Below are 15,582 nucleotides of genomic sequence, written 5' to 3'. Positions count from 1 at the left end.
TCTAGTTATATACGTCACGGCGACGTCGAGATTTACGTCCCAAAAGGAGATTACGCAGGGAGCAAAAACCGCGTGGCGTCTTGTGATTGAATCTGAAATTTATTGCTAGACGATTATCAAAAATCTGGTAAACTTGTATGTATACGATAAAGTGGTTTAATAAATATATTATTGTTCGTATTGCTTGTTCTTCATTCGGCACTTTGTACGGTCAGCGGTGTTTGAGATTTTTTTTAAATTTTTTCATCACGGACACGTAATCAGCCAACCTGAAGTGGAATCTTGATTCGCATTTCTATGTATAGACCGAACGTATTTTGTTGCAATCGCACGTATTAATCAAAAGAATTTACACCCATGCGATAAGTATAGAATAACACGTGTAGTATGTAATGTACGTACAGTGTACTTAATATAAGGGCACGTGCCGCGATTTAAACTCGTGACAATGAAACTTACCGTACGTTTTTGTTTTATCACATCATCCGATATCGTCGCGACACGATATATTTAATTTAAGAAATTTTTTTATCGGACACGTCACGATAAACGGAGAAGAAAAAAAAACTGTAGACCGAAGTCTGATCACTGTTTATTTTCTCGTTTACAGATAATCGTATCGTTTCATCATTCGAGGATTTGACGGTTGGGATTCTTCGATCGACTAAAAATACTACGAGGAGAAAACAAAATTCTACAAAGACAAAGTGCAACGGAAGCACACAGAAGAAGGAGAAGAAGAAGAAAAAGAAGAAGAAGGAGAAGAAGAAGAAGAAGAATTCAAAAGAGCAGTAGACGGCATCGACGAGGTAAGGTAAATTTTTTAAATATAAAAAATATCTTATCGCCGGTATAATAATAATTATATAACCTACGCTCTGAAAAGTATCTTTATACGTATAGCGAGTTCGAACTTCCGGTTGAAATTGAATTATTATCCTCTTAAGTGTTGGTCCAGTAAAGAGTTTCGACGCCGCAACAGAACCTTTCAATTCCTTAATGAAGTAATAAATTTTTATATTGCCACATGGAGCGGAGCCCGTTTATGTGTATGTGTAATAGCTGCACGCTGGACCTCGTGGGAATTTATGCACACGTCGATGAATTTCGTCGGACCCGCTACCCGCTTCTTCTCGTTCCCCCCATGAGCCATATACGTAGCTACTTTATTTTAAAATCTCCTTATGGGTTTTTAATTGGCCTCTTGGTATTCCGTTCCTTCACCCGCGGTTCTTCGCTTTTATGGACAATATTGTAAATTTGTCTCCGCTCCGCCACCCAGGAGAAAAAATCTGTACGTTAATTTTTCTCTTATCTATTTATTTATTCGTCAGTTTTTAATGTTTCTTTCTATTTCCTTTATTAGGAGTAAAAACGTAATTAACTCAACGCATAAACTCTGCGGTTTTATCGTGCGATTTGATAAATAGAAATCGTAGAATCAAGAGATTCGTCGATTAGTTGACGCTGATTTGTTACGTCGGAGAAAAAAAAAATCTTGTGCAAACGAATCTATACTTACCTCCAATCTCACTCGTAAATATTTATCGACGTCAATCGCGGTGAAAACCATAACAATAGTTTTTAGCACCGAATCAATTCGAGGATATAATAAACCGACCAAACAATCGAGCATCGTATGTAACCAGATAACAACTTTGAATTTGAATTTGACATTTTGAGAAACTGACACTGACGTTTCGAGGTTCGGGTGCAGCGGAGAATCGACGATTGGCGAACATGTCGAGGACGTTCAAGTCCAGGGAGAGTCTGAATTTATCGAGGGGATTATCGAGCGTGCTGATGAGATGCCATCGGCATCAGCTTCAATTTGCTGGCAAAATGAGACCGGGAATAAAATCACTGTCTCCGCGGTGTTTCAGGCGAGTCGGTGGTGCGGGAAAGATGAAAGCGACAGGATGCGAAGACAACGGAACCGGATCCGGCGGTAAAGCGGTCGGACATGGGGTCGTCGAGGATTCGGAGCGTTCCAAAGACGAGGAGAATTTGTCGCAGCAACCGCAACCGCTGGTAGGTGAAGCTGGGCCCAGCGGCGACGAGACGATCAGAACCCCTTTGAGACGCAGCCTCTTCGCCCACGTGGCACCCTACGTGGTCTTCCAGCCTCTCGATGCGAGGGGACCGACACTGCCGAGTGCAATTGGTAGGCACCTGAAGTGGCGAATGAGTCCGATAACACCGCTGCTGGTCCGGCGAACGGTGACGAACTCGGGGTACCGTATGGTGCATCAATCGCCGGAATGGTGCGGGCTCTGGGGAAAGCACATGAAGAGCCTGAACTTCAAGTCGGTCCGCGAGTCCCAGAAGGTAAACCACTTTCCCGGGACCTATCAGCTCGGGCGTAAGGACCGACTGTGGCGGAACCTTAGCAGGATGATTGTCAAGTACGGTAAGAAGGAGTTCGGATTCGTTCCCAGGACCTTCGTTCTCCCGCAGGAACTCAGGTGCTTCAAACAGGTCTGGGAGAAGGCCGCCGGACGCGAGAAGTGGATCATCAAGCCCCCAGCGTCCGCCCGCGGTACCGGAATTCGCGTCGTTCATCGCTGGTGCCAGATCCCGAAGAAGAAGGCCGTCATCGTCCAGCAATACCTCTCGAAGCCGATGCTCATCGACGGCGCGAAGTTCGACCTCAGGCTCTACGTCCTTGTGACCAGCTTCAACCCCCTCAGGCTCTACATCTATCCGGACGGCTTGGTCCGTTTCGCTTCCGAGAAGTACGTCGAGGACTTGAACTGTCTGAGCAACCGGTTCATGCACCTGACCAACTACAGCATCAACAAGGCCAGCGCCAGCTACACAAGCAACGACAGCGCTGACTCGTGCACCGGGCACAAGTGGACCCTAAAAACTCTATGGTCGTACCTCAGGGAAAAGAAGAACGTCGACGTGGATCGACTCTGGGTAGCGATGAAGGACATCGTCGTTAAGACGATGGTCTCGGCCGAGGCCTCGATCGACTCGCTCACCTGGGGTAACGTCGCCTCGAGGTACACCTGCTACGAGCTCTTCGGAGTCGACATCCTCCTCGACGAACACCTCAAGCCTTGGCTTCTCGAGGTCAACATCTCGCCCTCGCTCCAGTCCTCGTCACCGCTGGACGTCGCCGTCAAGGCGCCGATGATCAGGACCGTGTTCAACATCGTTGGCTTCCAACTTCCGCCGGTCCCGATGCCTCCCGCTATTCTCGAGGAGTTCGCCAAACGGCACAACCTCGATCCTGTTCGCCAGGACTTGAGGGTCCACCACGTCAGTCTCGATAACGCGGAGAAGACGAAGCACAACCTGTTCTCCAACCAGCACAAGCGGGAGAGGTACCTTCAGGACATAATCGAGGACCTCACACCCGACGACGTAAGAAACCTGATCGTATACGAGGACGAACTTACGCAGCTCGAGTCCTTCGAGAAGATCTTTCCGACCAAGACCAGCCACGAGTACCTCCAATACTTCGAAGTTCCGAGGTACTACAACAAGCTCTTCGACGCATGGGAGACAAAGTACGCAGATAACAGGACCGAGGGCATCACCAGGCTTCAAAACTTGTGCTTGGCGAAGTACCATTTGACTCAACCGGCAAAAGCGGTAGTTTAGATAGACGATAGATAGTTAGGCAAACGCAATTATCGAAGAGAGGAGGGGGGGGGGGGGGGGGGGGGAGGATGACTATTCGTCGTTGGGGCATGACTCCTAATTTTTATAACTTGGTAACAACTTGAGTGCCAATTTTTATAACTTCGTAACAACTTGACTGCCAATTTTTATAACTTCGTAACAACTTGACTGCCAATTTTTATAACTTCGTAACAATTCGACTGCCACCTCGATATAGAGACGTGTCAAATTTTTATCTGAATGGTGTAGAAACGAATTAGTTTATCCCGCTGCCTCATTGTGCTATGTCTTATGACTATTTCTCTTTCTCTCTCTGACTCTCTCCCTCTTTTTTTAATACCTACATTTTTTCTATTTTTCATGTTTAATCATCGTCCATTATAGACTTATCGTGTCACACATTATACGGAATTACAATGCTTGTATATACATTACGGCGGTCTTCATTTGGGTGTCGGAAAAATTTGCTCCTCCCGATCTGTTCCAAATCATTCAAAAAAAAATTTGTTCAAAATTTCAAGTCTCTATGTCAAATGGAACACCTGCCAAACGAAATAACTGGTTATAAAAACTACATATATTTTAAATTTTAATCTTTCAGACAGACATTAAGGCACGTGTTCCAGTTGACGTAGAGGCTTGAGACTTTACTGTTTTTTTTTTTTTTTAATGATTTGAAAAAGGTCTGGGCGGCGTTCCAATGAAAATTTTTTCGACTCCGAAATAAGGACCACCCTAATATACGTATAATGTGCGAATGCACATACACGTATACGGTGTTACGTGACATGGTGAAATTATTTTTAAAACAACGATGTGCCTTACGAAACATAATTGAACATATTTCTAAGTAAAGGCGATTTAGTTTTATGAAATAAAATACTCCATAAAACCCGTTACATCCATATTATGCTGTAATACCAGTAAATCTCATTTACTAGCAATCGGTACGCAACGTGGTAATCAAATCTTATCTATTATCGATGCATTTCGTTTTTTCTCATGCAAGCAAATCTGATGTTTATTTTTCCCCATTGTTACGCTTCACAAGAAAATAGTTAACCCTGGACAATCGGAAGATACAATTTTAATTGTCTCTAAAATAAGGAAAAAATCTTCAATTGCACGGTGCGTGAGATAATTCTCAGGGTGTTTACCCATATACTGTGTAAACGAGCCTGAGATTATTCCGTCCGCTTAAATTATAAGAAAAAGAAGCCGGACGCTGCAACCTTATCCCGAAAACGAGTTCATCGGACTTTCTATAACTGGTTTGACGCGTAGCGCGTATCAGTTAATAAGTTTTTGGCCATCCCGATCGGTAGCAGAAGGGTTGATACTTCTCGTGGTGGATCAATGATTGTCTCAATATTGGTAAATACCGCATACATGCGGAACCTATTTACGTGCAGGTAAGCGAAAACCCCGAACCAGTTCCAGGTAGGTGGATAATTATACCACAGTAAATTGTGGACATTTTTTCAACACTATAAATAAATTCGGATAAAGTAAGCGGTGTCGGTAATAACAGTTATTTACCGAGAACGATAAGTGATGCCAATACTGCACGAGGCATTGACATGACTTGCACGGCGATTCACACGTGTGAGCGAAGCATTGAGTAGACGTTGATGTTCAGTCGAGCCTTTAATGGGTTCTATTCATCGGGCGATATTCATTCCAATTTGGGAATGAAGCGGAAAATCTCTGCCGCCCGTACACGGCCAGCTGGTTTTGTTCAACCGACCGGTCACTTTGGTGTTGATGATGCTGAACGACCGGGTATAAGGTGCATGGGTACCGGATCAAACGAGTCCGCTGTCCGGGTATAATAGACAAACGATAAACATCGCGCTGCTTGGTAAACTCTTTCGAAAATTCTCCGTCCAACTCGATCGTACGGACTGATGCAACTTACTCGAAACTCGTTATGCACAGTCTCCGAGTTATGACGAGGCACGTCATTCGCCCTCCAGATTAATTCTTATCTCTTCCATTCCCTGCCGAGGTAGTCGAAACCTTCGGTTTAGCTCGTGACACGTCGTGTCGAGGAATTATTCATTCCTATTCTCCAGAATGAGACGAAATCTCTATTGGACCAGTCAGACTTGTATGTATACACCGGAGTAAAAGCACACGACATCGTTAATGCTATTCATGTATAAATTAGAATAATTACCGACGTACTGACGATCTGTTTTGCACTATTAGACCATCGTGTATGCTTGGATATTTCGGTTCATCGATAAAAGTCGCGAGAAGTTAATCGCGTTGTTACGTGTCAGTTGAAAAAAAAAAAAATTGACTACGATGAGTGGACAAGTTCACTTTTGTGGATACGGATCATCCGTCCGAGGAGCGAAGCTCTTTACAAAAAAATTTTTCGGCATGTTATAAATAGTTCTAAATTCTCTGTAACCAAAATTAAAGTAAAGCACAAGGTCATTAATCATGAATTTCTAGGCGTTAATAGATACAACAGTGTAAATTTTCCGTGCAATTTGACAGAGATGAAATCGATCTCGACCGAAACCGAAGGCGGAAAGTTGAAAGATTGGGGAGGCGTGGGGGACGATGCAAGGTACGCGTACATCGAACTGGTGGACTTGATACCGAGTCAACCGAAGAAGCTGATCAAGCTGGACGGCGACGGTGATAAAAGCTGGAAGTTACCGATGCGAAAGAGCCTCTTCGCCCACGTGCCACCTTACGTGATATTCCACTTGTACAGCGTGAAGATGCCGTATGGACTGCCGGCTGAAATAACGAATCACATGCAGTGGCGGTGCGCGCTTCGTTTCATGCCGCAAATGGTCCGCAGAACGGTGACAAACTCGGGTTTCAACGTGATAAGAAAGAGCGAAAGATGGATGGGAAGCTGGGGCGCGCCTCTGCCGGTAATGCAGATCAAGGCGTTGAAGACATTTCAGAAGGTGAATCACTTCCCGGGAACTATTGAAATCTGCCGGAAGGATAGACTGTGGAAAAACCTGAGCAGGATGATGCAGCGGTTCGGTAAATCGGAGTTCAACTTCACCCCGACTACGTACGTTTTTCCCGAGGACAAGAGACGATTTCAAAAGTTCTTCGAACGTAACGGAGGGATCTGGATCACCAAACCGCCGTCCGGGTGCGCTGGGAACGGGATTCGCGTCGTCTCGAGGTGGTCCGACATCCCGAAGCGCTGCCCCTTGGTCGTTCAGCGGTACGTAAGGCCGCCGCGGCTCATCTATGGCGTGAAATTCGACATACGACTTTACGCCCTTATCACCAGCGTCGACCCCCTTCTGGTCTACCTCTACTCCGAAGGGTTGGTTCGGTTCGCGACGGCCAAGTACGTCGACGACGTCCACCACCTTTACGACAGGTTCATGCACCTCACAAATACCTCGGTCAACAAGTCCAGCCCCACCTTCAGACCCAACGACAGCATCGACAAGTGTAAGGGCAACATGTGGTCCCTCAACAGTCTCTGGGCTCACTTGGCCAGCAGACAACGCGTCGACGTACCCAGGCTCTGGGAGAAGATCAAGGACATCGTTGTCAAGACCATCGTATCCGCGGAGTCGGTGATCGTTCGGAGCTCCAACGCCGCCCTTCCATCACCCTACAACGCCTTCCAGCTTCTCGGCTTCGATGTCATGCTAGATGAGAACCTCAGGCCCTGGCTTCTCGAGGTTAACAACTACCCATCGATGGACCCCGACACCCCCTTGTGTTCCATAGTGAAGGGCGAGCTGGCCAGAGACGTTCTGAACATCGTTGGATTCCAGATACCGGACACCATTCCGGACGCAGAGGTCAAGTTACTGACCGAGAGGTACGGTCAGTCCCCGATTTGCCATGATCATCGTCTTTACGCGACGACTCTCACTCAGGACGAGAAGGACAAACATGAGAAATTCGCTGTGGTTGAAGTCAGACAGGATTACCTCGAGTCGATTCTCGCCACCCTGACGCCAGACGACGTTAGGCGGCTGATCAGGTACGAGGATGAGGCGACCCAGGTTGGTGGCTTCGAGAAGATATTTCCAACGAGAAGCTCGCACAGGTATCATAAGTTCTTCGACAAGCTGAGGTATTACAACAAGCTCCTTGACGCCTGGGAAGAAACTTACTGGCCCAACAAAGCGGAGGGATTGTCGAGGCTACAGAAATTGTGCAGGGAAAAACGTCATCTGGGTGACTTGAAGAATCAGGCAGAATTGCAGAGTGTACTGTGAAGTGAAATCATCCTCGTAGCTCTCCGTTTGTGCAAGCAAAGTTTTCCGACGTACAATTATTCAACCGATGTAAGATGAAGTTTGTAGATGAATAAATGTCGAATCACCCTACGTAAATGCAAACATACTGCGTTATTGTTGCGACACCTTATCGCTGCTGCATAACACGCTCCGGACTTGACCATGGAGTGCATATCTTGTGAGTTTGTTGAAGCGAGCAACAAACCAGTTATCAACTACTATTCCACATGCCTCGTATTTTATCGAGCGGCGGGAGCGAGATAGAAGTTATCGCGGATGCATAATTCATGAGGTGTAATAACTCAGCGGGCGTGTATTTTGTGTGAGAAACTCTGTGCAAATGATCGCACGCATGTATTTATCGGTAACACACGTGCCACAATACACATCTCTCAAATATATTACTTTCACACGTGTATAAGTTCTGACAAGAAAGCGCCAGTGGCTATTCAGAGAAGTTTATTGTTGGTGTTTTTCCCCCTTCGGACAAGCACTGACACCTTGAATCACCTGAAGCTAGCTGAGATCGATCGATTCGGTGATCCGTCTAACCTCGTGAATCGGACAAGAAAACGGGAGATAAAAATGGCAGGGACAAGAAATTGTCGTTGATAAATTAAAAACTAGTGACAAGTCAAAATTTCGAGTGTGACAGGGTGATCTAATTCGTTCACAATGGTACGAATAACGTCAACGGAAATGAAGGGTGGATACGTATCATCTTGTTATGAAGACATGTTCAGTGAGAAACCGTTCATCTACAAAGACGTGACGAAAACGTTGATCCTTTCGGCAAAACGGAGATCGAAGAAGTCGACGTCTCTGCTACGCGAAAGCTGGTTTCCTCTACGTAAAAGCCTGTTTCCTCACGTGGCACCCTACGTGATATTCCAACTCCACGACGGCAAGAAGATCTTCCCTAAGGCTTTCTTTCCAAAGGAGATATCGGAGCATCTGACCTGGGAGGTGGAAACATCGACGCCGTGGATAGTGAGGAAGACGGTCGAAAGCTCAGGGTATCGTTTGGTGCTGGGGACCGAAGACTGGTGCGGGACGTGGAGCGAGTGCAAGTACACGTTCTGCTACAAGATGCTGAAGCGGCACCAGAAGATGAACCACTTCCCAGGCACTTACGAAATCGGACACAAGGACCGACTCTGGAAGAACATCAGCAGGTTGCGGGCGAGGTTCGGCAAACGGTGCTTCGCCTTTATCCCACGGACCTTCGTCCTGCCTACGGATTTCGATCAGCTACGACGAGTCTGGGAGTCGAACAAGCCCAGGAACAAGTGGATCTTAAAGCCACCGGCCTCCTCCAGAGGCCGAGGAGTCTCCGTGGTAAGCCGGTGGACCCAGATTCCGCGAACGCAGAGCTTCACGGTGGTCCAGCAGTACCTCTCAAGACCGAAACTGATAAACGACTCGAAGTTTGACCTGCGGATTTACGCCCTCATCACCGACTTCGATCCGCTCAAGATCTACGTCTACTCCGAGGGGCTGGTCAGGTTCGCGAGCGCAAGGTACGACCGCGCCGACGTTAGTCTAACCAACAAGTTCATCCACTTGACAAACTACAGCGTGAACAAGGAGTCGATGGACTACGTGAGCAACGACTCGATGGACCAGCCAAAGGGGCACAAATGGGCGCTGAAGTGTCTGTGGCGGTATCTCAGGGCGCAGCAAGTCGACGTCGACGGTCTGCGAACGAAAATCCACGACATAGTAGTCAAGGCCGTTATCTCGGGCGAAAGTTCGGTCCACTGCTTTTCGAGGGTGCATCTCGCGCCCGGGTCTAAACACAACTGCTTCGAGCTCCTCGGGTTCGACATCCTCATCGACGAGAACCTGAAGCCCTGGCTACTCGAGGTGAACATTTCGCCCTCTTTGCACGCCCCATCCCCTCTTGACGTTGGGGTGAAAGGTCATCTCGTCAGAGACGTTCTGAACCTGGTTGGATACCGCGTGCCGCCTCCTGTTCTCCGCAAAATGGCCGAACGTCGCGACCTTGGCTTCTTTTATCAGGACTTCCGAGCCACTGAGAAGCCGCTAAGCTCCAAGGAGAAGCGGAAACAGATGCAGTTCATGTACCAGCGGGAACGCGGGGACTCGAAACTCGGTTCCATACTCGAACATCTCACTCCTGATGACGTCAGGAGCCTCGTTCATTACGAGGACGAAGTCGCCAGGCTGGGACAATTCCTCAAGGTCTTTCCAACTCCGGGGACTCATTCTTATTTCAGGTACTTCGAGGCGCCCAGGTACTACAACTTGCTCCTTGGTGCTTGGGAAATCGCTCACGGACACAATCGGAAGGCGGGTATTGAACTGCTCAGGAGTCTGTGCGCAAAGAAGTACCATCTCAGATGATAGTGGATAGGACATTTTCATCGTGATTCTTTCTTTTTTTTTTTCCTATACAACGTACTGGGTACTTCTTGCAGATACACTATAACCGTGTGGTACGATCAATGATAAGTGTTGTGAAACTTTGCTGAAGCCTCTGTTATTCTCTAAGTTTGTCGTTAGAAAGCACATATGTCCTACCGATTGTGAGTTTATGCGAATACACATGTAACTGCAACGTCACAGTTCGATGACTTAGTTATTTAACATTTTTTTCTAGACGCAGATAGACCTGTTCGATTTTCAAATAGGTGCATCATTGAATCAGGAACTGAAGATGTCAATCAAGGTGAAAACCAGTACTATTCATACAATTGATTCGCAGCCGGTATTATATGGAGCGAGATTCTCATCTTGTATTCACGTGAAGTTCCGACCAGTTATTTTATAGTTTTACGCTTTTTTTCATGCATGGCTTCCGTACACAAAGTACCCGTTTCTATGACGGAGTACAGAAATAACCACTTTTAACTTCTAGGAGTATATAATATACTATTTTCGCGTATATAATGAAATCTCTGTAGTGCCGGAATAAAGTGACATCAGCCGCCTTTGTAAGAACATCGAGTTTCACGACTATAAAGCCTGATGCCGAGATTAATAAATCCTTACTGACAGTTTAATGTCTCTATTGTGTCTATCACGGTCGACGAGACGCAACTTAACTTTATTAGAAACGTTATATTAATATACACATGTCTGTACATAAGCATGTGTAGGGTATGTATGTATACATATATACCGTGGCTCGGATTTCTTCGCTTCCGCCCTTCAAATTCAATTACTAAATCTGTTTCGTCACTTAAAGAATCATATATCAATTATTATCCAGAAACAACCAGTCGACCGCAGATCACGTATAATATTACCCGAGACACCCGGCTATCAGTGTCACGTCCAACCGTATTTCCTACATTTGGTACGAGTATTTTATTTTCACAAACATAATATCGTTTTCGTCGAGTCGTCGATTCCGCGAAACCCTTTTTAGTCATCCTGATAAAAAAATCAAGAAAAAATCGGCATTTCGAGCTAAGTCAAATCACTCGCTGTTCGTGTAGTTAAACTAAACGAACGTATGAATAAATAAATAAATGAAACGCGATTGAGCGTGTGTCCGAATCTCTGCGTTATAAACGTCGTTTGAAGACAATGAACGATGCGGTGTGTATACACGCTGCAGCGGAGAGATGTCACGAGTCAATGGATTGATATCGTTATTGTAACAACATAATAGAGATATTTTCTTATTGAGAGTTGGGTGTCCGCACTGCGCGGCGCGGCGCGGCGCGGCGCGGCTCGGCTCGGCTTGACTCGGCTCGGCGTTAGCTCGTGTATGCGTTGGCAGTGCAGGCTTTATGAATGGATTCATTCATACGAGCCCGATGTGAGCGTATTATGTAACCCTAGGGGGCTGCTATGTTATACACACAGGGTCCAGCAGTGAATAAGGCCTGCCGGACAGTCGGGCGCGCCTCTGTCCGTCCTCGTCACTGTTCGTATAAAAATACAACCTGCAGCTCGTCAATTTATTCGAACGCTGAATGTTTCCTGACATTTGTTGTGGTTGTTTTTTTTTTTTTTTTTTATTTCTTATTATTTTTTCTTTTTTACATTACATCACGTATTTTTCTGTTTCTGCGTCGAATCATTTCAATCCGTTCTTCCATTCCCGATATAGAATGTAATATCTTAATTATTCTATAATATATCGCTTCCGCCAAGATTCTATATATGTGTACACAGTGATATAATTTAAACGCTGCGAAGATCTGGCAAACTTGGAAATCTTCATCGGAGAGGAAGAGACGAAGGTTGGTCGCGAAAAGATTTATCAAAATTAAATATCCTGTTGAAAGTTTTTGCCCTTCAGGTACGGTTTTTTTTTTTCCACACACTTCTTTACAGTAGTTTACCCATAAAAAAAAGCTGTTGTAAAAATCTTTCGGAAAATGAATTGGTGTAATCCTACAATGTGGATTGTAACTTTCCAACCTTCCATTATTTATTTCTCCCTTATTTTTCCTGACAAAGAAAAAATTACAAAAAAAAAAAAACAACAACGAAAAAAATGCGTTATGGACGTCGCTATCGCCTGTTTCCTTTTATATTATTTTTCCTGCTCTACGTCGGAATAACCGAGCTTAATTACACCGAGACGCGGTGTTACAATATCCGTTCCGCCGAGACCTCAAATCTCGTTACTCAACGTCTACTTCGATTAACAGTCTTGTATAGTGGGTAACAGTTATTGTAAAACAACATTTCACAGCGTGTACGTATACACACATATTGATAGATACACAGGTTATGTATGTAATGTAAGTTCGAATCGACCGGATGCTTTAACTAGTCTCTGCTTAATTAACGGTCCGACGCTTAACCCGAGCCATTTTGTTCTGACGCGATACTTTGCGAGGTACGTAATTTACAATCAATTTAGTTTTTTGTTTCCCATATACTTCTCGGACAGGCTAGTACATTACCTCGGAAGCTGTCCGCCGATATGCTTATTTATACTTCCTTGCCCCCAATTAACGGGTTCGTCCCGAATTCATCCATTCACCGAGATCCAATGAATCGTGTCACGGCGAAACGAACTCATGTAAGACGAATATTGGCGGCTTGTGCAAATATTCTCAAAAATGTTTGCCGAGTCAGAAGTTTAGATTTTTTACAATAATTTTGTAGTCGACAGGTTTTTGATTTTAGAAGATTGCAAACCAAAGTATACGGAGCTTGTGCTTCTTGAAAATAATTTTCACCAACCCAGATGTTAAAAATGAGAAAACTGGATTTAGTTTCAATATTGAAAGACAGATAAATTAATCCTAGTCACCCGCACTATTTTTTGGAACACGTAAAACACGCACATGGGTCACTCGCTTCCCTGGTGTTTTTCATTCGCTTAAAAGATTTCCAAATTACCGTACAACCGTTATACTTTGTATAACCAGCGATATTTGTAATTGAATCTTTTTTTTTTCATCGTGTCACTAAAATTCTGAAATGGTCTAAAAACGCCGTTTGCAAATGAAAATACTTCGTTTCGGGAAGACACGAGTGAATCACGCGCGCGGCCCTAGTATCAACGTTCAATAATGCTTCTTGGCAAGGTCTGTTGTGATGTAACAATGATGAAAAAAATTGTGCAGGTTGGAACTTGACGAGAATTGAAAAATCGCGTGTCATCGACGCAAGGTGGACAAACGATGACGCAACGAAAGCAGGACGAGCAAAAAGAAGAAAGAATAAATTCGAGAATCTGTCGGGGATTCCCGTCCGCATGAATTCCGCAGTAGCACGGCTACACGAATAACCTCTGAATCGTTCTTGTGAGTCCGTAACGAGCGCGTCTTCGAGTTTTAAAAGTCGCGCGAGTATGCGTAACGATACGCGCGTCGCGTGCCCCGCGCCCGCGTTTTGTTTTGGGAAGAGTCAAAGCGTCGGGTTCCCACGGCCGCGGCATCTCTTCTTCCGCCAGGCGTCATATGTATAGCGACGCGGATGGAGTCGGTTGGAACGCGCAGTTTGCCAATTGAGAGGTTCGCGGCGAATGTGACGCGAGGCACGCGTGTGCGTGCAAAAGCACGCAGCAACCGCGGCTGCGCGCCGCCGATGACCTTAGAGTCCCTGCAGAGAGGAAACTCGCTCGCTCGGTTTTGTCACCGCCTGTACTTACCGCGTTTCAGCTCGCGCGAGACACACGCTACGCTCGTGCGCTCGGTGGCACGCTATCGTTGCCCCCCCCCCCCCCCCATACCTTGAGCCCGGGGGCACGGCTCAGTCAACGAGCGTTTTATGGTCTACACGTCGGCTCGATCGGTCCTTTCCAGTGATGCGGGGGCTATTATAAGTGCAACGCGCAAGTCTGCAGGACTCGTCGTATACCTACTAATTAACGCACCGGGAGAAAACGCTGAAATTTATATAAAACCGAGTTACCGACCGCGCATGCGCGAGGAATGGTTGAGCTCTATTGGTCGGCGAGATCGTACTTGGCGATTTATATTTGTGTCCGGAAAGCAGGGTAGCCAACTTAATCGAGGAACTCTCCTCGGGGTCGAGTATGTAATTTCACTTTTCACATTTTTCACCGTCCAAGTATTGACTAAACTTTGCAAACCAATCAGAAAGCTTGGATGCTGGGAAACGTGAAAAGTGAAATTGCATAATCGATTCCCTGCGTCGAATAGCGAATTTAAACAACGTTGTTTCGATGCCTCGCTATCAGTCATCGGTCGTCAATCAGTCAGCGATAAAGTTTGCCTAGCATTCCCGAATCGCTAATAGACATCAACTAGTTGATGTCCCATTAACCTGTAAGAATTCGCATCAACTACAGAATTTCAACGAGTTGTTGGGGTGGCAAACCTGCATGAAAAAAGGACAAAACTCGCGCGTGCGGAGGCACTCGACGTTCGATCTGCCAGGTTTCACCGTTTCCCCTTGATACAAGAATAAGAGAAATTACGAAAGTACGATATTATCCGTATTCTTTTATTTTCTTTTATATCTTCACGGCGGAAGCAGCGTCCCTGCTCAGGCATAGAAACGGGCGTTACGTAGACGCGCGACTACGTGCTCAATGCGAGACCGCGCGGCGTGTCGTGCATCTCCTCCCTTGAATCACAATGTCGACGGGTTTCTAGCTGCATAGAATCACGCCACCTTGATTCTCTTTAACAGTTTTTATGTGTTCCCCACCCCCGCCGCCCCCTCCGTCACCCCTCGTCGACGTCGCTGGATATTATCACGCACTTTATTCCCATATAAATGCATCGTAACGCACGAGCCTCCTTTGTACAGGTATCGGAGAGGCTACATGGTGTATGGCTTATATACCGTGTATATGTACCGGGACAATCTCTTGAAATTTGAAAATCAACCGCGCATGCGCCAAGTAATTCAATCTCATTGGTCGGCGAAATCTTCCCACAACGATAATTTTGTCTGCGATGCAGAAGGGCCAACGTACGCAAAATGTGTACGTTTAAATTTTCAAAGCGCGCAAGTATTAAATTCCGACCGTTCTTTGAAAAATCAACTTTCAGACCCGATAACAAATGCTTCCCCAAACCTTTCGAGTCACTGCCGCAATTATTTAAGATTCTAACCTCGAAAATTCGTATCAACTACATCGCCGCCAGTAACAAAGTTTGATGGCTGAAAACTCGGGATGGCCGGCCTGCACGAACTCGCGCATGCGCGGTTGATTTTCAAGTTTCAAGAAATTGTCTCCGTATAATATGCATCGACGGTCATGGTGACGAGGACGATGATAATTATTATTTGATAATTA

At 45.8% G+C, this 15,582-nt stretch overlaps 3 protein-coding genes across 7 annotated transcripts in view; all 3 read left to right on the top strand.

The window, feature by feature from the left end:
• LOC107227674 (tubulin monoglutamylase TTLL4-like) overlaps nucleotides 1–3,650 on the top strand; it is a 101,399-nt gene extending 97,749 nt beyond the window's left edge. For all 5 annotated transcript variants that reach the window (XM_046746349.1, XM_046746350.1, XM_046746351.1 and 2 more), the window contains 2 exons: nucleotides 611–809; nucleotides 1,884–3,650. In XM_046746349.1, the coding sequence (XP_046602305.1) occupies nucleotides 1,906–3,612 (1,707 nt within the window). In that variant the 5' untranslated portion in view covers nucleotides 611–809; nucleotides 1,884–1,905 and the 3' untranslated portion in view covers nucleotides 3,613–3,650. The remainder of the gene's footprint in view (nucleotides 1–610; nucleotides 810–1,883) is intronic.
• A 2,493-nt stretch (nucleotides 3,651–6,143) lies between these two features.
• LOC107227671 (tubulin monoglutamylase TTLL4-like) lies at nucleotides 6,144–7,856 on the top strand. The gene has a single exon (XM_046746690.1). It carries the CDS (start codon nucleotides 6,144–6,146, stop codon nucleotides 7,854–7,856), a length of 1,713 nt encoding a protein of 570 aa, XP_046602646.1.
• Nucleotides 7,857–8,552: 696 nt separating this feature from the next.
• LOC107227673 (tubulin monoglutamylase TTLL4-like) lies at nucleotides 8,553–10,244 on the top strand. Its single transcript, XM_046746689.1, has one exon. It carries the CDS (start codon nucleotides 8,553–8,555, stop codon nucleotides 10,242–10,244), a length of 1,692 nt encoding a protein of 563 aa, XP_046602645.1.
• The last annotated feature ends 5,338 nt before the right edge of the window (nucleotides 10,245–15,582 follow it).

Source organism: Neodiprion lecontei, chromosome 1 (assembly GCF_021901455.1).
Source record: "Neodiprion lecontei isolate iyNeoLeco1 chromosome 1, iyNeoLeco1.1, whole genome shotgun sequence".
NCBI lineage: Eukaryota > Metazoa > Arthropoda > Insecta > Hymenoptera > Diprionidae > Neodiprion > Neodiprion lecontei.
The sequence above is the reverse complement of the archived record's forward strand: the minus strand, read 5'-3'. Positions and strand labels throughout refer to the sequence as shown.